Raw genomic sequence first — 22,431 nt, forward strand, 5'->3', positions numbered from 1 at the left:
GTCATCCAACCCCCAGGTTAGGGGAGAGGTTATGCACAAATAAACACACCTTTCATTGCCAGGATGCCATGAGGGCACCAACTGCCACTGAAGGTGCCTGTATGTCACCTTTGGCCAGCTCTCATTCTCACTGAGATTAGGGATGGAGAAATAAATGAGCATGACTGACAGGGAGAGGTTTGTTGGTTGGTAAGGGGGAAAACTCATAAAAAAATAAGCAGGCAATATTTTGTCAACTGCACAACTAAAAGATGTAAAGCATAAAAACATTTCTGGACAGACTTGTAATGCTGACTATGTCTTGTAAGGAGACACTACATCTGAAGGCAGTAAAAAAAAATCAAACATTAACACCAAAATGCATCAAAAGCTCATATGTAGCTGGCATATGAAAATACACATTTGTTTGTTTATTTAGCTCCATCAGCAGGTTCCGCAAGTAAGCTGCTGCTCTTAATGTTGCCAGTACTACTGATGAAAGATTAAAAAGAAATGTAAAACAAACTCATTGGAAAAGCAATGTGTTTGTGACTCATTCAGCACCATGCTCAAGATATCTCTGTAAGAGGATACTATCTAAAGCATAAAGCCCTCCAACTTCATATTATCACTGGAATTGATAAGCCTTCCACCTACAGTTTAAAGCATGTCATTGCATCCAGTGACTTTATTTTTTAGATACTGCTGCCTAATGCGGACTCCTCAACTGTAATCTATAGGAAGTACATTAATGTTTTAAATAAAACCGGGAAATGTTGTTTTCTGATGTGGTTTATACACATACAGAGAGTTTTTTTAGCATGGAGTACTGGATGGAATTCTGGCGAATAATTGTAAATACTTTGTTTTGCACTGAGACACAAAAAGTGTAATACACAAATGTAACAGACCCACACAAATTGCTGATACAAAGACATGACGTACACAAATTGCTGACACAAGGACACGAACATAGATGTGATGTAATATTTTTTGCTGAACCAAATTGCAGTTATCAGCCACTGGTAAATTTTCCTAACCCTGTTGTAAATACAGCAGCATGTAAGTGAGTCTTATTAAATATTTATGGAATTTTTGCATACCATCTATCATTTGTTTGTGTGTGCATGATTTTATACAATGATTTAGGAACACAGGAATAATGCTAGCAAGTAATCACACAAACCACAAGAAGTGTAGCTGAGATGCACTTAACAGTCATCGTCACCCTTTACAAGTACTTAGTTGGACCTATTTTCTAAATCGAGCCAGGTTGTACATAGATTCATAGGTTCACAGGTGTGTACTAGGCTAATGGCCCTGGGGCCTTTACAAGCCTAGCCATAGGATTACCCTGGCATAGTGCCACCCGACCTTAGTTCCCAATGCCTCTGTCGAATAGAGCCAGTGATGTTATCCCTGGGGTGAATTTACTGTTTCCCATCCACTCATCAAGATTTCTCTTGAAGAGGGTCAGCAAGGTGCGCTGCTTGACATGTATGGGAAGTCTGTTCCATAGCAAGGACAGTCTCTGGGTTATGAATCTGTCCTTCCAGCATGTTCTGTTAATTGTGGTAATGAGGTTGAGGTCTCTGGAGCATCTGGTGTGGAGGGATTGGGATTTCTTTAGATTTAGCATTTTTAACAGAGCTTGGTCAGACATGGCTTTGTAAATCAAGCAAAAATCGCCTCTAAGTAGGCGATATAAGACAGAGAATAGTTGGAGTTTTTTGAGTCTGTCCATATAAGACAAGTGTTTAAGGCCTAGGATTCCTCTTTGTGAGGTATGTTTGCAGCTTCTCCAGTTGTTGCAGGTGTCTAGTGAGGTACATGCCAAATGGGGCATTGTACTCGACTGGCCTAATAAGGGAAGAGTAGAGGGAGACAATGACCTCTCTCTTCCTGGATGCAAACCCTTAGTAATGAGATGTGCCACATAGAAGGACTTTCTGACCACAGTGGCAATGTGCTTATCAAAAGAGAGGTTGCTGTCAACCTGTGTTCCCAGATTTCTTATAACGCCTTCTGTGTTCAGTGGACTACCATCAATGTGGTAATTCATGGAAACCAGGTTTTTCCCAAAGGGGATGATAACACATTTTTTGGCACTGAGTTTTAGGCCATGGGTCTGACACCAGTCGTTGGTCAAAGTGAGGCCATTCTGTAGGATGTCAACATCACTTGGGGAGTTAATAATAGCTCCCAACTTGCAATTGTCTGCGAACCTTGTTAGCCAGAGTCCATTTGTGTTGGCCTGGACTTCAGAGAAGTAGATAGCAAACAGGAGAGGACTCAGGACTAAACCCTGTGGGACTCCACTCGTGACTAATCAGCAGTCTGACTTGGAGTCAGCTACTTTCACACTGTGGGTTCTATCTGTGAGCCAGTTTGCAACCCATATAGGGATTGATGCCAAGCTTAGTGAGTTTTTCTAAGATTCCTGAGTGAGGAATGGTATCAAAAGCCTTGGCCAGATCAAGGTAGGCTGTATGAACCACCTTGCCTTCATCCACAGCTCTGGTGATTGACTCAAAAAAGTTGACCAAGTTGAGCAGGCATGCTCTACCCTTCACAAAACCAAACTGTGTGGGATCCAGAGTTTGGAGATTCCCTATATCCTTGTTTATAAGGTCCATGATGATGCATTCCATAGCTTTGCATATCAGACTAGTCAGGCTAATGGGGCGAAAGTTCCCAGGGTCTGTAGTCCCTCGTCCTTTGTGGAGAGGGAAGACTTTAGCAGTGCACCATTTGGCAGGGACAAACCCTGAGGTGAGGCGGTGACTGAACAGGGCACACAGGTGAGGTGTCAGTTCACTCTTTAGCTCATGTAGAACACAACCAGGGATATTGTCAGGTCCCACAGAAGCTGTATTCTTGGCCTTTGGCATTTCTGTTTTAACCTGTGCAGCAGTAATACTGGGTGGCTGGCAATCTACTGGTACTGTGATTGGTCCTTTGGGGGAGGGGGTAAAGTTGGCACTGAATCTGTCGACCAGTATACTGGCAATACCTGTTGGCTCGGTATAGGAGGTACCATTCTGCAGTAGATCAGAGCAAATCTGGTTATTGCCATGGAGATTCTTTACATAACTATAGAAGGCCTTGTGGTTGTCTTTACTATGTGCTGCAATTCTGTTTTCATACCTATCTTTAGAGTATTTGATGAGGGATCTCAACTTTTTGTTGAGGCAGATAAGGGAGTTTTTCCTGTCTTGGGACTTCACCTTATTCTCCATCAGTTTCCTCCTTCTGTTGTAGAGTTTGTTTATGGCAGGGGACCACCAGATTGGCTTCCTTTTTTTTTAGAGGAGAGTGTCTTGGTTCTATTGGGTATAGCGAGATCCATGCATTTGTGTACATGTTCATACAGTGCATTGGTGTATGATTCTGCAGTCACGCAACTATTCTCCATTTGCATGGGTGCCATGAAGTTAGCCACCTCTGTGTTTAAGATCCCAAAGTTAGCTTTGGAGAGGTTTTTCATGGTGGTTACCTTTGCTGGGGGGGGTGAGAGGGATGTGGATTTCCAAGGTGATTAGTTTGTGGTTGGATCTAACCAAGGAGGAGCTGATTATTGGTGTAGAGCAACGGTCACCCATGTTATCAATGACCTGGTCAAGGATGCTGCCACCTCTAGTGGGGGTAAGACTGAGCTGGTCCACGGCACTGGAAATAATGAACTCCAGGAAATGTTGGGCAAGTGTATTGGTACATGAATAGTTTACCCAGTTAATGGAGGAGTAGTTGAAGTCGCCTAGTAAGAGAGTGTTAGGTTGGACCCTAATATTCTCCAGGGTGCTTAGGAATGTGGAGTACATGCCTTGGGACATGGTTGGGGACCTATAGCAGGCTACGACCTGAATCGCTGTCTTACCCAATGTTAGCTGCACCTGAAGTATCTCTGCTGCGTTGTGTTGGGCTACCAGTCTGGAGGTGTGCATGTCCTTTATGAATATGGAAACACCACCACCTTTGGAGCTTCGGTCTAAGTTCTGGGGCCGAAAGGTGTGGAATGAGTAATAGCTTAGTAGTGAAGGGGTGCTTTCTGATGCCTTGAACCAGGTCTCTGTTACAGCACATATATCAATGTTCTCCATTTTTAGTAGTGCCTCGAGCGAGTGCATTTTGAGATTTAGACTTCTAGCACTGAGCAACATGACCCTCAGATTGCATTTGTTTGTAGCTGTTACAATCGTAATTTGGTCTTTGGAACACTGCCTAAAAAGGCACTATAGGGGTGGCAAGAGCCTTGGCCAGTATCCGGAAGCTCAGGGGTGACAGATGCAGGCCATCTCTGACAAAGCATTGAGGTCTGTCAATCATGTCATCCCAGGTAGACAGATACTGGGCCCCCTTATGATGACACCAGAAACTTGGCCAACTGTTGAAATCAACTGTTTTCTGCTTGCACTGTGGTGTCATTCCGGGTGATGGTAGGATGCAGCTCAGGACTAGGGTCATACCCGCCTGGGCTACATAATCCAAGAACTCCTCCATGTCTCTTTTCATGTAGTCCAGGGAGGTATGACTCAGGTCATTCACATCCACATGTACAATGACAGAGTTATATTTGTACCTGTTGGTGAGCGACCTGAGTGCATGCATTGTGTGTCAGATCTTGGCACCTGACAGGCAGCTGACTGTTACTTTCTCCCTATTCAACCTATTGAGTGGGACAACAGTGTGCCTCACTATCGAGGCACCTATGACTAGTGTGCTGGGCATGCTGTTTTGCCTTAGGGGCTTTGGTTGAGTGGTACACTGTTTAGGAGAGTCATGTGTCTCATGATTAGTGTTATGTTGTGGTGGTCGAGTGCGTTTCTGCCTTGGAGGTCTCTGCTGCTTGGGTAGATTTTTATAGAAAGTCTCTGCGAAGCTGGGTGTATGGTTTGTGCTGTTATGTGAAGGCAGTGCTGGTATGTGTTCTGGAGGGTTGTGTGTTCCATGTGGTGTGCTGCAAGTGTTGACCTTCTTCTCTTGACCAGCTATTCTGGTTTTGGCTGGAGAGTGTGTGGCTTCCAATTTGGATATATAAGTGCATCTCTCACAAGTCTGAGTGTTGGAAGGTAAGAGGAGAGGGATGTCGATGTACATGAGGCAGTTGCTACATTGCCTCAGGATGCCCAACCAAATAACCACTGTGTGTATTTATGTCTACCCATCCAATCAAGGATAGCCTTAAAGGCAGACAAAATAGTCTTTTGTTGACCTGCAGTGGTAACTTATTCCATAGGCTGGAAATATATTGGGAACCTATCCTTCCAGCAAGTCTTGTTAGCTTGTGTAAATTTAAGTCCCTAGTACGGGTGTTTCTAAAGCCACTGGTTTGCAAACAAACAGGAGGTCAAATAGGAATGGGTCTATTATAGCTCAAAAAGCAAGACGCAGGTCATCTCAGAGCAGCCAGTAGGCTACTGAGTATAAACAGAGTTGTCCTAATCTTTTAGGACAGTTGAAGGATTTAAGGCCTTTATAGTTTGGTTAAAAATCATTGGGGACTTTCCAGGTGACTAATGTGCTTGCATCTATACATACCACAAAAAGCACTGTATTTGATAATGGGTCTAATAAGGGATGACTATACAGAGGTAAGATCTTTGAATTGTAAAAATATTCCCTTGGAAATTAACTAGGCTAGACAGAAACCTCTCCTGACTAAGGTGAAAACATGATGATCAAATGAGAGTCTTGCATCTAAGTACCCAGGTTTCTTATGACCAGGGTTGCCAGACGTCCCTATTTGGGCGGGACTGTCCCGAGATCAGCAGCCTGATCCCGAGTCCCGCCCTGCCGGTTTAAATCCCGGCCAGCCCGCTTTGTTTGTTTTTTTTTTTTTTTTGATTGTCCCGTAAAATAACAGCAAAATGTGTAAAGTTTCCTTTTCCGTTTGAGATCAGGCTACCTGCCGAAGAACCCCGCGTTTCTAACTTTCTACTGTGAAGTATGTAAAAAGAATTTCATGTCATTTTTTTATATTAAATTATTTCCCTTCATTGGGACTACGTGGAGGTTTGTGTGCTTTTGACTTACATTTTGAATATACTACAACCTTCGTTTTGTCAGTTGCACTCGCTACAATATTTCAGCAGAACAGTAACTTTAGTCCTTACAGTCTATACCTGTCATTATATCTGATTTTTGTTTAGCATCTGAGATTCTGAGCAGTCCCCCGCTGGGCATTATTTCTTCAGTTAAAAAAAGCAACAGAAAGTTAGGAAATGTGGAACGTTTAAGAGCTAGGAATTAAAAATAGAAAAGGCAAGTGCCTTTATTTCCGAGAACGTTACACAAGGGAACGAATAGATATTATGAAGAATTTTTTATGGAATTGTTAATCAACTAACTTATTCTTTGGGAGGTGTGAAGAAACGGTTTACTCGGAGTCGGAGAATACAAAAAAAAAATCTGGGAGGCTCAGATATACAAAACGTTTTTCATTTATCCCTTTGAGAGTGCTATTTATGGATGGTCAATGGCTGTAGTTCAAACACAAGTAGTTGTGCTTGCAATTGTTGTGTACTGTAATAAAATCCAGACTACTTAACATAGCACTTAGTTTCTTACTTCATGGAATTATGGCCAAAGTCTAGAATAATCATTACTAAAGGTCCCAATTCGGTGTATACTTTTTTGTTACTGACTTAGAAAATTGACAGAAAAAGAAGACACATCTTTACATACATTTTCCAAAGTAAAATTATTGTGTAACTTAAGGCATTGTCATATTTTGACAGTTATTCATTTGCTTACCTAATAAGTCTTTAATTTTAAGATGCACAGAGTAAAACTTTGACCCAGAATCGGGGACTTTCTTGAAAATCAGGGATGGTTATACCTGTTCTGCATTAAAGACCTTTTTTTTTTTTTTTGGTCTTCAGTTGCCGAAGACCTTTTTTTTTTTGGTCTTCACTTGCCGTGAGAGACCTTCTTCTTCTATTTTGTCCCTACCTGGGATGCTGGAAATCTGGCAACCCTGCTTATGACCATATTCATTTGAAGAGAAGCACCGCATACAACACGAGGTGCAAACAGCATTTTTTGCCAAATTCCACAATGTTGTCCTTTCTTGCATTTAGCTTGAGAACCATTTTCATTGCACCAGGTATGTACATATTATAGCCCTTTTTGGAACAATTTAGTATCAGTTGGAAAGCATATAACAGTAGCCAGCTTGCTGTCATCAGTAAACTTTGTCAACCCCACTTCAGAGATATTGGCTCCAATGTTTGCAAAATAAATGGTAAACAGGATAGGGGCCAGCAATGACTCCTGCCATACACCACTAGTTACACTTTTATGTTTAGGGAGGATACCAGCAACTTTCACTACCTGGGATCTAGTGGATAGCCAGTTTACAATCCAGCAGACAACACAGTAAGTTTTCATTAAGTTTGTCTAAATTTTCAATAACATCAGCATGGGGGATATTTTCAAAAACCTTGGCCAAGTCAAGTGGCCACTGTCCACACCTCTGTAATCTTTTATAAAATATTTAATAGGCTTACTATACGTGTTTCTACTACTACTCATTTAACAGAAACACATCTAAGGCCAACTGACTCCTTCCCAAAGCTTTCCTGCTTGACATTGTTTGTGCTCATCCAGAAGCTAATTTGTTCATCAATTATAAAGGACACATTAAATGCTGGCTACTCCCCCCTAAATAGTACCAAATTACAGCCAATGCATCAGTGTGTGCTGGTGACGTTACAGAATATCCACTGTTTAAGTTATTGAATACTGTCTTACTTAGTGATTTTAGTAATGCTGCTGAAACAAAGACTGGGTCATGTTAGCCTTTAAACATCAGGAGTATTTGCTACATGTTGTTGGGGGGAGGGGGCATGGAATGAGATGCATCACAACACCAGCACAAAACACTGAACATGATGATGAGATCTAAGGTATACTGCAGCTAAATTTCCAAAGCAGGAAGTAAAAGAAACACTGCTTCAGACACTCACTTCAAATGTTTCACTTGAAACAGCACACCTACCACGATGGGTGAATCTGGATTTGAAAGATGAGTATTGCAGACTAACAAATGACACTGTTGATACTATTAATGACACCACAACAATTAACTCCACATTCAGTTAGACATAAGGAGGTTCCATATGATGAGCCTTCAAATACTTTAGCATACTGTCTGTAGAAGAAGCTGCAGAAACATTCCAAGTGTGTCTTAAATAAATGGAAGCAAACTAACATCTCCAGGTACTTCTGCTTCAGAAAAATGTTAGCAGCAGAGGGGGAATGCATTAAAAACATTTTGTTTGCATATCTGGCTGTTGTGCAACTAAATAAATAAATATTTGTTTCACAGTTCATTATTGCCTCTTCATCTGTTACAGTATGCATTGCTGTCTTTCACTTATTGTACGTTACCAATTTTCCAACCATTTCTTACATCCCCCAGTAAAGTCAGATAATCAGTGTTCTGTCTAAAATGCTTTTTGTACTAATAAAGTACAGTTGTGTACACTTACCATAAATGTAGATGTTCGAGTGTATTCACTGTTGCAGTCATCACATTTGGGTTATCTGCCTGCAGGTAGCCCTCAGCCAGCCTGAACACCAGAGTCTTCGGATTTCTGCATCGGATGCTGTCGCTTCTTCCATGACGTCAGGTCATCATGGGTATAAAACAAGCAGCAGATGCCATTACATCAGTTTTTCTTGCCCCAGATGTCAGGTGCCCCCACAACAGGAAGCAATTACATGGTATGGTACACCCCCATCAAAAAGCAAATACACATGGGAAAAAAAAAAAAAATATATATATATATATATATATATATATATATATATATATATACACATACCAAACAAGAAGGAAAGGTAGAGCTAAGAGAAGTCAGGGGGCTGGAGGGAGGGTAACCAGGACTGCAACAGTGAATACAGTCGAACATCTACATTTATGGTAAGTGTACACAACTGTACTCTGTTCTTTGTGCTTCACTGTTGCAGTCATCACATTTGGGTTGATTCCCAAAGCTAAGGAAGGGAGGAGGTAGTTAAAGAGCATTAGGGCCAGCTATTAAGCCCTACAAGACTGCTATGGCAAATCCAGCTCTGGATTTAGAAAAGATAGGCAGGTGGTAATGCTTAGTGAAGGTGTGTACAAAGCTCCAGGTAGCAGCTTCCAGGATGTCCCTGGTAGGGATTCCTCTGAGACATGCCGTAGAGGTAGATGCAGCCCTGGTGGAATGTGCTCTTATCCTCTTGTGAGGTAGGTTTTCCGTGGTGCATGTAGCATAAACGAATGCAATGGGCTATCCATTTGGAAATGGTTTGCTTTGAAATGGCCCTCCCCTCTGCAGCAAAGCCAACTAGCAGCTGGTCAGATTTTCTGAGAGGCTTAGTCCTGTCCAAATAGAATCTAAGTTGTCTGTGCAAGTCCAGAGAGTGCAGTATCCATTCCCCTTTGTTTTGTAGATTAGCGACAAAAGTAGGAAAATGAATGGGCTGGTTTAGGGCCACACTAGACACCACCTCAGGCATAAAGAAAGGATTAGTCCTGAGGGAAACCATGCCCACATGGAAGATAATGAAGGGTTCTCCACTGCCATGAGAGCCTGTAATTCAGACACTCTTCTAGCTGAAGTGATGGCTAGAAGTAAGGCTGTTTTCCAAGAAAGGAATTTCAACTCTGCTGTTGCAGCTGGCTCAAAGAGGGGAAGAGTGAGCTTTTCCAATACAAAGTTAAGGTCCCAGGCTGGAGTGGGAGCTCTCCTGGGGGGTCTTAAAATTTTGGCCCCTCTAAGGAATTATTTTAGCAAGGGGTGAGAGAAGAGGGGTGGCTCAGTATTATAATATGCTGAAATGGCAGGGGCACGAATCTTAATTGACGAGAAAGATAGGCCCTTGTGGAGCATGTCTGCTAAGTAATCTAGAATATGAGGTAAGCTGGGCACCGTTGTGCCCATCCCCTGAGCCTGCCTGATCTTTTCCACTTTTCAGCATAGGATTTTCTGGTACTAGGCCTCCTTACCTCCAGAATGACATCCCGCACCTGCTTACTGAGGGATGCTAGAGGAGAGCTTATGGAATTAGCCAGGCTGCAAGGTTCAGGGTTTGAAGCTGAGGGTGCAGAATCTGGCCCGCCTGCTAGGACAGCAGGGAAGGGGTCTGAGGCAGGTGCCATGGGTGCAGCAGTGTCAGACTGCATAAGAGGGGGTGTACCAGTGCTGGCGTGGCAAGTCTGGTGCAATCAGTATTGTTCATGACTTGTCCTGTTTGATCTTTAGTAGAACCTTCGAGAGGAGAGGCAGAGGGTGAAAGGCATAAACCGAGAGGCTTTCCCAGGTAAAGGACATGGCATCCACTTTCCAAGCTTGACTGTGGGGAGTTCTGGTGCAGAATTTGTTCAACTGGTAGTTCTGAGGGGAGGCAAACAGGTCTACCTCTGGGGTTCCCACTTGTTCCTCAAGAGGTTAAATATTTTGGGTTCTAGTTTCCATTTGTGTGGGTCCATGAGATTTCTCCTTATGTCATCTGCCAGTGAATTTAGTTTGCTTGGCAGGAATTGAGCTTGTAGGTGCACTTGGTAGCTCAAGGCTGTGCTCCACAGAGCCATGGCTAGTCTGCAGAGAGAGTAGGAGTGGGTTCCCCCTTGCTTGTTTATGTACCACATAACCGTGGCATTGTCTGTCTTTACCAATAGTTGTCCTGGAAGAATAAGGTATTTGAAGGCTGTCAGAGCATTCTGTACAGCTAACATTTCTTTTTGATTGATATGCAGGTGCATCTGTCTCAGGTTCCATTTGCCCTGAATGCACTGCCCTGCCATGTGAGCCCCCCATGCACAGTCTGATGCATCTGTTGTTAGGGTTTGGATGGCAGGGGATAGAGTGAAAGAGAGTCCCTTGTTGTGGTAGCAGGCCTCTGCCCACCAAAGGAACTCTGTCCTTAGACAAGGAATTATAGGAATCATTGTTTCCAGCTCCTGAGAATGTTGACTCCATATACTTTTTAGATACCACTGGAGTTTCCTCCTATGCAGTCTTGCATATGGAATTAGCAGAATGTAAGAGGCCATGAACCCTAGAGCTTGCAGTATTTTCCTTGCAGACAGCTGGGGTTTTGTGGCCAATAATTTGAAGTAGGTTGACAAATGAACTTATTTCTCCAGAGTGAGGAATGCCATCTGGGAAGTTGTATTCAAGCTTGCTCCCAGGAATACAATCTGTTGGCTGGATACTAGGTGAGATTTCTTTTCGTTGATGGTGTACCCCAGAGAGGTTAGAAGTTTCTTTACAAATGTCAGGTGTTGTAATAGCAAGTCCTGGCTTTCTGCCTGAATCAGACAATAATCCAGGTATGGGTAACTTTGAAGATTTCTCTGCCTGCAAAATGCAATGGCTGGAGTTAGACACTTTGTGAACACCCTGGACATGGTAGATAAGCCAAAGGGAAGTGCAAAGAACTGAAAGTGCATGGAGCCCGCCCTGAAACGTAGGTATTGTCTGCAGGATTCTCTTATTGGGAGGTGCAGGTAAGCTTCCTTTAAGTCTAGGGTTGCCAGCCAGGCATCCTTGGCTAGCATATGAAGAAGCTGTTGAAGAGTTAGCATTTTGAATTTTGGAACCACCAGAAAGGTGTTGAGAATAGAGAGGTCCAGGATAGGACACCAGGAGTTTTCTTTTCTGGGTACCAGAAAAAGTCTTGAATAAAAACCTTGTCCCCTTAGTTCTGCTGGGACAGACTGAATAGCCCTGATGCTGAGAAGAGAGAGAATCTGCTTGTTGGGCCTCCGCCCATTGATTTGGGGGGAGGTCTGGCCAACCATTTGGGGTTGGTAGTGTGTGGAAGTGGAATCTGCATCCTCGGGAAACTATGTTCAAAACCCATTTGTCCTGGGTAATGACTTCCCAGTTTTTTGTATGCAGGGTGAGCTTTCCTCCTAAAGGAAAAAGTAGTTGAGCAGGGCTTGGAAGGGTTAAGGTTAAGTCATTGTGCCATTTTTCCGTAGGGGGGTGGCTTACTACTGCCTGCTTTGGAAGTGGGAGCCCCCCACTGCTTAGATCTGTGTGTAGCCTGAGACTGAAGTCTTGGTGGTCTGCTGTTCCTGGGTTTCAACTGGAAAGGACCAGTTCTTTGAAGGCCAATGTCTACTGAATATGTGAGGCTATACTTGTAGAAAATCTTGAACAGTTTGCATAGATTTAGCTTTTCCTCCATCCTTTTGAGGACTTTCTCTGTTTTGTTGCCAAAAAGGTAGTTGGTTTAAGGGTGCGTCCAGTAATTTAGCTTTAACATGATCTGGCAAGTTTTATTCCTTAAGCCAAGCATGCCTTCTAAGTAGAGACCCAGTGACAGTAGCCCTGGCAAAGATGCTTCTAAAGCATCAAATCCACATTGCAAAGTATGTTCACCAACTTGTTCTACAGAATGCATTATATCTTGCACGTCTTTGTGTTCAGCATAGTCAGGAATCATTATCATTTTTCTGTTTAAGTAGTCCCATAATATGCTGCTGATACTTTAACATATGAAATTGGCAATTTAAAGCCCTAATGACCAAAGTAGCAGAAGTGTATACCTTCATACCCCATCAGTCTAAGGCTCTAGAATGTCTATCAAAAGGGGTATGATTTTTGGCAGCAGTAGCCTTAATACCTTTTGGTCCTAGGGAAATGGTCTCTGGATCCGCAGTAGGATTCTTGAAGAGGAACTTGTGAGAGTCAGGTACTCTGTAGTACCTGTCAGGTTTTCTGGGAGCTGGAGGTAAAGTGCCTGGGGTAAGGCTAGATTCCAAGAAAACATAATCTACAATAGCCAGAACAAGAGGGATAGCTAGAGGCCTGTGTTGAGGCAGGAGTAAGAATTTCCAAAGTCTCTTTTTGGACTCAGAATAGTCCTAGCTTTCCCAGCGGAAATGCTCCCTAAGGGTATGCAAGGTTTCACCAAAAGAAAAATCTTCTGGAGGGGAAGCAGAGGGAATGGAATCCTCTGCATCAGAATCCTCATAAGTAGATAAAGGCAAATCCTGGTAATCAGAAGGAGCAGAGATATCAGATTTCCTGATCAGAAGAATCAGAAAGAAAATCGGTTCTAGGTCTCTTAGAGGGGGAAGACTGGCTTCCCCTAATTAAGGTAATAAGGTCTTCAAACATTCTGAGCATTTTTTGAGGCATATGGGCCTGCGTTAGCTGTTTGGTCATCGGTTTTCTAGGCATAATGCAAGTTTTAGGCCTGAGGAATTCAGTACTTCTAGCTGGAAATGATGCCGTTGGTTTAATATAAAAGTCTGTAGGCCTGAATACACCCTCAGAAGCCGGTGCATGCACAGTGGCTCCGGACCCATCCACGGTAGAGACATCCGCAGGTTCCATAGTCGAAGAAGCATCTCATGGCATACCAGACTCCAAATGGGTCTCAGTAGAGGCCTGTGAATCTGTAGTAGCAGGTATCAGGGGCTGTGAAAGCACCTCAGTGAGTACCGGCGGACTGGCGACTAGCTTATCAGAAGCATCGTCAGCAGTTTTGGGCCTATGCGGTCTGTCTCTGTCTTTATCCTTACGTTTTTTTTCAGAAGATTGGTAGTCGGATGGCTTAACGAAGCCATTTTGAAGTACAGAGATCAAGAATGAAAGTATTTAGCTACAAAAATAGCCCGACGACTAATAGTTCAGGTGTTGAACAAGGCACGAAACTGACAGCGAGGGACGTTGTGGTCTAGGCCTAAACAAGTGATGCAGTAAGAATGAAAATATCTGTGAGGTATTTGCTTTCCACAGGCAAGACAATTGTTAATTTTTTCTGACACCGGTTAGATCAAGAAAAAAGGATCCCCAATGGGGTACTTATCTTTTTTGAAGACTTCGGGTCTAAAACTCGAAAACGAAAATTTCAGGAGTTGGCTGACGGGCACTTGCAAACTGCTACTGCTTCGGGCATCGCACAGCAAGAAAGACAGATGGAATAGCATTGGTTGCATATGTTTTATACCCCTGACAACCTGATGTCATGGAAGAAGCGGCAGCATCCAATGTAGAAATCCGAAAACTCTGGTATTCAGGCTGGCTAAGGGCTACCTGCAGACAAATAACCCAAATGTGATGACTGCAACAGTGAAACACGAAGAATATCGATGATGCTACTACTACTATTACATACATTACCGACAAACTCATTAGCCTTAAAAAAAGTTAATCCAATGTTTTATTAAAATAGCTTCTTGTTGCAGTGGACCTTGATTCTCACCCCCCACATATCCAGAAGTAAACCACAGCAGAAACACTATTGCCTCCTGGTTGCACTGTGACAACCTGTGGGCCCTTATAATACAAGCAATACCATCAGCACTGCATATACTCTGGAATTTTACCATGGACAAAAGTCCAGGTGATGTACAGGAAAACAAATGGGGAGAAGAGAAAGGGACTGACTCACATATCGGCCTGTCAATGGAACAATGAATTTTCTTATTTCACTCTGAGCTAGCTGGTTGCTACACAGCTATAAAGCATACAGTTATGCATTAATAATTATACCGGCCAAAATATTTCTTAGTTACAGCACTCTACTCTCCTCACTTGTTACAAAAAAGCACTTGGCTGGTACATACTCTTCCTGTAAAAAAAGCTTTAAAACACATCCAGACAGCTGGTAAGGATCCATATACTTCCACCTGACCCCTGTCTGTACATTCTTTACTAGATAAACTGCAGGTCCTAAACAACTTCTCCTCTAACCAAAGCAGTGACCTTATGACAGCTGCATGCTTTCAGGAATTCAGACCAAGTTTTTTTTTTATCCCACTACCTAATAAAGGATGTCCCAATTATCCAATGTGTTGACAAAGAACAAAATCTGAATCTCCAATTTGTGACCTCTTGTCCTAAATACATCTCATTTATTAATGACAACAGTCACTACGATTCATCAGATTACTTTCAGATACTTAAAATATCTATCATGCCATCCTCTGCCCTCTTTCCTTAAGACAATTCACGAGGTTCCTTAGCCACTCATTATATGGCTTATGAAGACACTCTCGCAAGTCCTTCTGCAGTGAAGAGGTCTTCAGAACTACACACTGCATTTCAGTGAGATTTTACCAGGCATCTATGAATAGAGATAATGACTTCTCATTTTATAATGGTGATTATGGTTACAAGTACAAATATGACTCTGTCATTGTCCATGTTGGTGTGAACGACCTGAGACGTACCTCTCTGGACTACATGAAAAGAGACATGGAAGAGCTCTCCGATCTTGTAGCCCAGGCAGGTATGACCCTAGCCCTGAGTAGCATTCTGCCATCACCCAGAATGAAGCCGCAGTACAAGGACAAAATGATTGACTTCAACAATTGGCTAAGCTTCTGGTGCCATTCTAATGGGATCCAGTATCTGTCTGCCTGGGATGACATGGTCGATGGACCACAATGCTTTGCCAGAGATGGCCTGCACCCGTCTCCCCTGGGATTTCGGATACTGGCTAAGGTTCTTGCCGCCCCTATAGTGCCTTTTTTAGGCAAGGTTCAAATGACAAATTCACCAAAGGAACAGGCAAGCAAAAACTGAGGGTGATGCTACTCAATGCTAGAAGTCTAAATCTCAAAATGCACTCACTCGAGGCACTCCTTAAAATGGAGAACATCAATATCTGTGCAGTGACTGAGACCTGGTTCAAGGCTCCAGAGAGCACCCCTGCACTACCAGGCTATAACTCATACCACACCTTCGGCCATGTAACCTGGACCGGAACACCAAAGGCAGAGGTGTGTCCATATTTATTAAGGATATCCACACCTCCCGTCTAGTTGCTCCGCATAATGCAGCCGAGGTTATCCAAGTGCAACTAACTCTGGGCAAAATTGCAACCCAAATTGTAGCTTGCTACAGATCACCCACCATGCCCCAGGATTCCCACTCCTCTTTTCTTGATGTACTGGAAAATATTAGGGTTCAACCAAACACCCTAATAATGGGCGATTTCAACTACCCCACCATTAACTGGGAAAACTACTCATATACGAACTCCTTCGCTCAACGCTTTCTGGAATTCATAAAATCCAATGCCCTGGATCAACTTATCCACACCCCCACCAGGGGCAACAATCCTAGATCTAGTCATTACCAACATGAGTGACCGGTGTTCCACACTTGAAGTCAACGCCTCATTGGTCTGATACGACCATAAGCTAAATTACCCTAGATATCCACATCCTGCCCCCACCCCCCTTAAGGAAACCATGGTAAAAAATTTCTCCAAAGCCAACTTCATGCTTCTTAAGACAGAAGTGGTGAACTTCATGACACCCATGCAGATGGACAATACAGTTACGAATATTGAATCCTACACAATTGCACTTTATAAGCACTTACATGAGTGCATGGATCGTGCTATCCCAAAGAGAACCAAGACGCTATCCTCCAAAAAAAGGAAGCCAATTTGGTGGTCCCCTGCCATAAACAAACTGTACAACAGAAGGAAGAAACTGTTGCAAAAGAGAGTAAAATCCCACGAGTGGAGGAGCTCCCTGGTCAGCCTCAGTAAGAAGCTGCGATCCCTGATAAAATCCTCCAAAGCTAGTTATGAAAACAAAATCGCCACTGATTCTAAAGACAACCACAAAGCATTCTATAGCTATGTCAAGAATCTCAATGGCAACACTCAGATCTGCTCTGAGTTACAGCACAATGGCACTAAATATACAGAACCAACTGATATTACCAACATCCTGGCAGATAGGTTCAGTGCTAACTTTACCCCCCTCTCACCCCCTAAAGGGCCCATCTCTATACCGAAAGAATGCAAAGTTCCTGTAATCACGGCTGCACAGGTAAAAACCACACTCTCCAAAGCCAAGAACACAGCATCCATGGGACCAGACAACATCCCAGGCTGCATTCTACACGAACTACAGAACGAACTGGCACCCCACCTAAGTACCATGTTCAATCATAGCCTCACCTCAGGCTTTGTGCCTGCTGAATGGCGCACAGCAATGGTTATCCCACTCCACAAGGGGGGGAGCCACCACGGACCCCGGGAACTACCACCCCATTAGCCTGATGAGCCTGGTCTGCAAGGCCATGGAACGTATCATCATGGAACTTATAAACAAAGACACCCCACCCAGTTCGGGTTTGTACAAGGCAGATCATGTCTCCTAAACCTGATAGACTTCTTTGAAGCAGTCACCAAAGCCGTAGACAAGCATAAGGTGGTTCACACAGCCTATCTAGATCTTGCCAAGGCTTTTGACACCATCCTCCACTCTGAAATTATAGATAAACTCACTAAACTAGGTATCAATCCCTATGTCACAAGATGGGTTGCCAACTGGCTCACTGACAGAACCCACACTGTGAAAGTAGCAGACTCCAAATCCGACTTTAGACTAGTGACAAGTGGAGTACCACAGGGTTCAGTTCTGGGTCCTCTCCTGTTTGGTATCTACTTCTCTGAAGTACAGGCTAACACTGAAGGTCTTTGGCTAATGAAGTTCGCAGATGACTGCAAACTAGGAGCCATAATCAAAACTCCTAACGATGTGGACATCCTACAAAAGGGCCTCACTGAGACAGATGCCTGGTGTCAAAGCCATGGCCTCAAGCTCAATGCCAAAAAGTGCATTGTCATCTCCTTTGGTAAAAACTTTGTACCCATGAACTACAACATATGCGGTAGTATACTTAACACCGAAAGTGTGATAAGAGACCTTGGGACACAGGTGGACAGTAGTCTCTCCTTTGATAATCACATCGCCACAGTAGTCAGGAAATCCTTCTACATGGCACACCTCATCACAAAAGGTTTCTCATCCAGAAAAAAAGAGCTCATTGTTCCCCTCTACTCATCACTCATTAGACCCACTATAGAGAACACCGCCCTCACAAGACATCTACAACAACAGGGAAGGCCGCAGAAATACCTCACAAACAGGATTACCGGCCTCAAACAGATGCCCTACGCAGACAGTCTCAAAAAACTCCAGCTTTACTCCGTTGCATATCGCTTACTCAGAGGTGATCTCTGCCTAACATACAAAGCTATGTCAAACCCAGAGCTGTTGGACATGCTCCAATTAAAGAAATCCCAATCCCTCCGACCTAAACCTTGTCACCACAATAAACAGAACATGCTGGAGAGATAGATTCCTGCCACAGAGACTTCCCATACTCTGGAATAAACTACCTATCTATATCAAACAAAGCTCCTCATTAGCACTCTTCAAGAAAAATCTTGATGACTGGATGGGAAATAGGAAATTCACCCCGGGGATCACCTCTGTGGTTCTGCTCGACAGTGGCACAGGAAAATAATTTTCTTGAGTGGCAAAAGCCAGGGTACCTTTTTGGCTGGGCTTGTACAGGCCCCAGGGCCGATAGCCTAGTACCTACCTATGAACCTGTTAATTTTTCCCTACACATCAGTATTCCATCCAGCTTCCTTTCTTTTCTCTTTTACTGCTTACTTAGGCCATGTAATATAATAACATCCAGATCCTCTTCTGCTTTTCTTGCTACTATAAACCCCACTAGTAACACCACCAAGCTATGTACTCCTTTCCTGGACTGTTGCTTCATGGCACATTACAGGAGGTTTGGTGAAGGCCATACTGAAGTTTGAAAATACTATTGTTAGCCAAAATTCCTACCTTCTGGCGTTCTGTAATCTGACACACATTGGTGCCTCCAAAAACTGATAGCAGACCTTTCCCTGCTCTGCAGTCGATTTAATCTTTCGGCAAGGCCACCCCTGCAGGTAAACAGGTAAATTAAAGTCAGTAAATGCAATTAGCAATAACAAAATACCAGAAATGTCAAATGCAAATCACATCTGATACTATTTCCAAAAACAGTATACTACAGTTTGAAAAGGTAGCATGTACTATACAGTAAAATGGATAATAAAGTACATAGACATGTTTATATTTTATTTCTTCTTTACAATACGAAACATGTCTTAACTTGACAAGTCAGGAAGCCAGTTGGACAAAACAGTCTTTTGTAAACTTGGAGCTCAGTTTTTTTTCTTTCCCCTTAGAAAAATGAGAGAACATCTCCCATGCTAAATCTTGTTCTGCCCACAAAGTCTGAATAGTCTGTGGAAATCAACAAGGGGCAACAAGGTATTTATCTGTTACAGTACTTAAGGAAGAAGATCAGCAGATTGACAGATAAAGGACTGTCTGGGTGGCTACCTTTGGCACAATCTACAGACTTGTTTTTAACAACAATACTGTTTTTATGGAAAACTACATAGAAAGATTTAACACACAAGGCCTGTGCTTCTGAAATTCTTCTAGCAGAAGTAACAGCTACCAGTAAAATGAGTCTTCCAAGACAAGCGCATACTGCATTTCAAATAAACTTTAGCATTAGACTTGAAGGAAGAGTTAATTTGTTTAATTAAAAATAAAAATATCCCATGGAGGGACGGGTTTCTTGAAAGATGATTGATCTGTAAAGTACCTCTTAAGAAAGCTCTGCAAATTTAGAAAGATGCCAAACAAGTGTTGCAGCCTTGATGGAAGCTGAATATTTATTTTATTTTACATTTGTTGACCGGGATTGCCCGACTGAGCTGAAGAGCCCTTTTTCAGTGGAGGCCTGGGGAGAAAAGCACCAAAATATTATACAATTTTCTTGATAAATTAACATTAAACAGCAATGTTACAGGATCACTACAAGGCATTAAGTAGCAATACAATGTTATACAGTGTCAATAATCAGGAGTATAGCATAACTATTTCAAGATGTTTAAAAAGAAATATGTCATTAAGATGAGTATAGTTTTTGGGGTAAGTGGTTAATAAAATAGGCAGCAAGGTGGACTTTTACAGAGGAATAACTTGGGCCTGTATGAAAAATCTGGGAAAGTTAATTTAAAACTACAAGCATCACAGTTGCAAAAAGGATCTGACCCTTTGGAAGCAGCCCATACGGAAAATAATGTCCATTCACTTTTGCATGTTTTTCTAATATCAGGCTTCTGGGCAGAAGTAGGAATTAAGATCACCATATGTGGGTAAAGAGGGTCCCTGGCCATTACTGGAACTGAAATAACCATGCGGTTAGAAAGAAGATATTAATGTCTGCATAAGGCTTGCCAAACAGGTGAGTCAGAAGGATTCTGAATGACCTCTAATGTGGATGCTACTACAGAAGATGAGCCCAAAGCAAAAGGAGGAATCTTTGTCAAAGTCAGAATTGGTTTACAAAAAATAACTCTTGATTTGTTTTGCCTGCCCTTTTGACAGAATCTTGAAATAAGAGGAAATGTAATAAAAGAATAAAGGAGTCCTGAGGCCATATCTGCATGACATGATACGCAGTATGTTTCCCTGGTGAAGGACAGTGGCCCACTGACAATCCATTCCCATACCTGCACTACTTCTCGACAGGAAGAATATGACTGTGTTTCTCTTGGTTTGTTTATATACCAGAGCACTGTCATGCTGTTGGTGGGAATGAGTCCTGAGAAACACAGAGAGTAAGAAAAGCAATCTTAATCTCTACAGCATTGCTGGCATACACTGCCCTCTATCTACAACCATATACTTTGGGGTGTCTGGCCTTGGCAGTGCTACATTCCCATCCTAAAGCACAGGCATCCATGGTGACAGACACTACAGGGGTGGACATTTGAAGTGGTCTGTATGGAGGCATACTGATGTAGTGGTACAAGACTGCTAAATCTAGACCTTTCAGAAGACTTGGGTTTGATTCCCACAGCCTCTATTTGCCTACTGTGTGCATTTGAGCAAGTTACTTAACCAGACTATGCTCTTTGGTCACTTCAGAGGAACTGTGTACTCAGTGAGCTGACCCACTTAAATGTAATTATTAATGCAAATGAGTTACCTGCTGTGGAAATCTTTAGCTGATGAGACATGATCAGTCAAAACACTACTATATTCTGAGAGTTCACTGGAGGACCTTCGTGCAAAACTTTGCATGGGAGGCCACACAAGTTACAGCTGCCATCAGGATAAATATTCTAAGACAAATAGCTATCTGCAGTGACTTTACTGTAAATGAAAAGCCCTGCAAGCTCACAGTTCAGAGAGAAAGAATCCAGTCTGAGGGGAAGACATGCACACAGGATAGTGTCCAAGGAGCATTCTGTGAAAGTCAGTGTCTGTGAGAATTCCATATGGGACTTTACAGTGTTCACTGTTATTCCAAAGAGCTGGCAAAGATTTAGCACAGACTCTCAGTCTGCAGCTAGTTTGTCTGATGTGGGGGTGGCTAGCAGCCAGTCATCCATGGATACACTTTCATTTTTGCAGCTACTGGTTCACTGCAACTATGGATGTGCATTTGGCAGACACCCTGAGGCTGAGGTGAGACCAAATACAAGGTTCAAGAAATAATGACTCCCCCCCCGCCCCCCAGAAACACTGTAACATCCTGGACTTCCTGGCAACCTTTGTGTGCAGACAAGCAGCTTGGACATCCAAAGAACATACCCCCTCTCCTTCTAACAGAAAATGCAGGATGAATAAACAACAATCTCCAGAAAAAATTGTTTAGGGATAAACTCATTTAGGTCACTTAAATTCAGTACTAGCCTGAGGTTCTTTGACTTTTTGTAAAACTAAAAAGAATCAGGAGTAATAACAGGATCATTTCTGGTTGGGTAGGGCTTTTTGGAGATTTCCTTTGTCGATGAGACTTAAGACCTATGCTGATGGCCACAGGTACATGGCAATGGAACAGAGTGAGACAGGAGAGCAGTGTGACAGATAATTACATAGCCTCTAGACAGTGCTTTCTCTAACCATTTGTGTGTGATGACCATCCATGCCTGCAAGTGAAGACAGGCAGACTCCATCTAGAGTGAGGAAGTTTGGCAAAACCTGCACACCCCTTATGCTGTTGTTTTTTGCTGTCAGCCAGCAGTCATTCTGGAAGTGACATGGCCTCAGTGGATCCTTCCACATCTAATTATCTTGCTGATGTTGGTCATGGTGGTACTATAACTGAGCTGGACTCTTTTGTCACCTTGAAAAGGGGCACTGTGTAGTATGAAACTGGGAAAGTTTTGCCTTCCCTCTCAAGTTATTCTCCAGCTGTTCTTTAACAACGTCTTCTGGTCTAAAAAAGAGCATACGGATAAAATAGTGCATTAAGGAAAATTATCTAGGAATTATCAGCAAAACCAGTGAGTTACAGCCAGGTATTATGACACAGAGCTAAATGTGCCCTAGCTGTCTGTACAATCTGTTAAAATGTGTGCCAAAGACCTATGGTGATGTTTAAAATAAAGGACATAGCTGCAATTTATGACTGCAGCCTAGTCTTGAGCTCTCCATCTGGGACCTCATCCAGCAATTGACTCATCTCACCAGGCAGATTCAGCTAGAAATATAGTGTGTGTAACACGTACTTTACATCCCTCAATCCTGGAAGACATGTAAACATGCTTCCAACAGACAAGTCAAACCAAAAATAGTACATATAAGAGAAGAATCCATTTCCATAC

General features: G+C 42.8%; 1 protein-coding gene across 1 annotated transcript in view; it reads right to left on the reverse strand.

Moving 5' to 3' along the window:
* The window catches only part of LOC122796951 (DNA repair-scaffolding protein-like), a 1,499,749-nt gene that overhangs the window by 378,874 nt on the left and 1,098,444 nt on the right, over positions 1-22,431 (reverse strand). Inside the window, exon 7 of the mRNA XM_044065726.1 lies at positions 18,599-18,699. Coding sequence (XP_043921661.1) covers positions 18,599-18,699 — 101 coding nt within the window. The remainder of the gene's footprint in view (positions 1-18,598; positions 18,700-22,431) is intronic.

Source organism: Protopterus annectens, chromosome 3.part0, assembly GCF_019279795.1.
Source record: "Protopterus annectens isolate FY-2018-M chromosome 3.part0, PAN1.0, whole genome shotgun sequence".
NCBI lineage: Eukaryota > Metazoa > Chordata > Ceratodontiformes > Protopteridae > Protopterus > Protopterus annectens.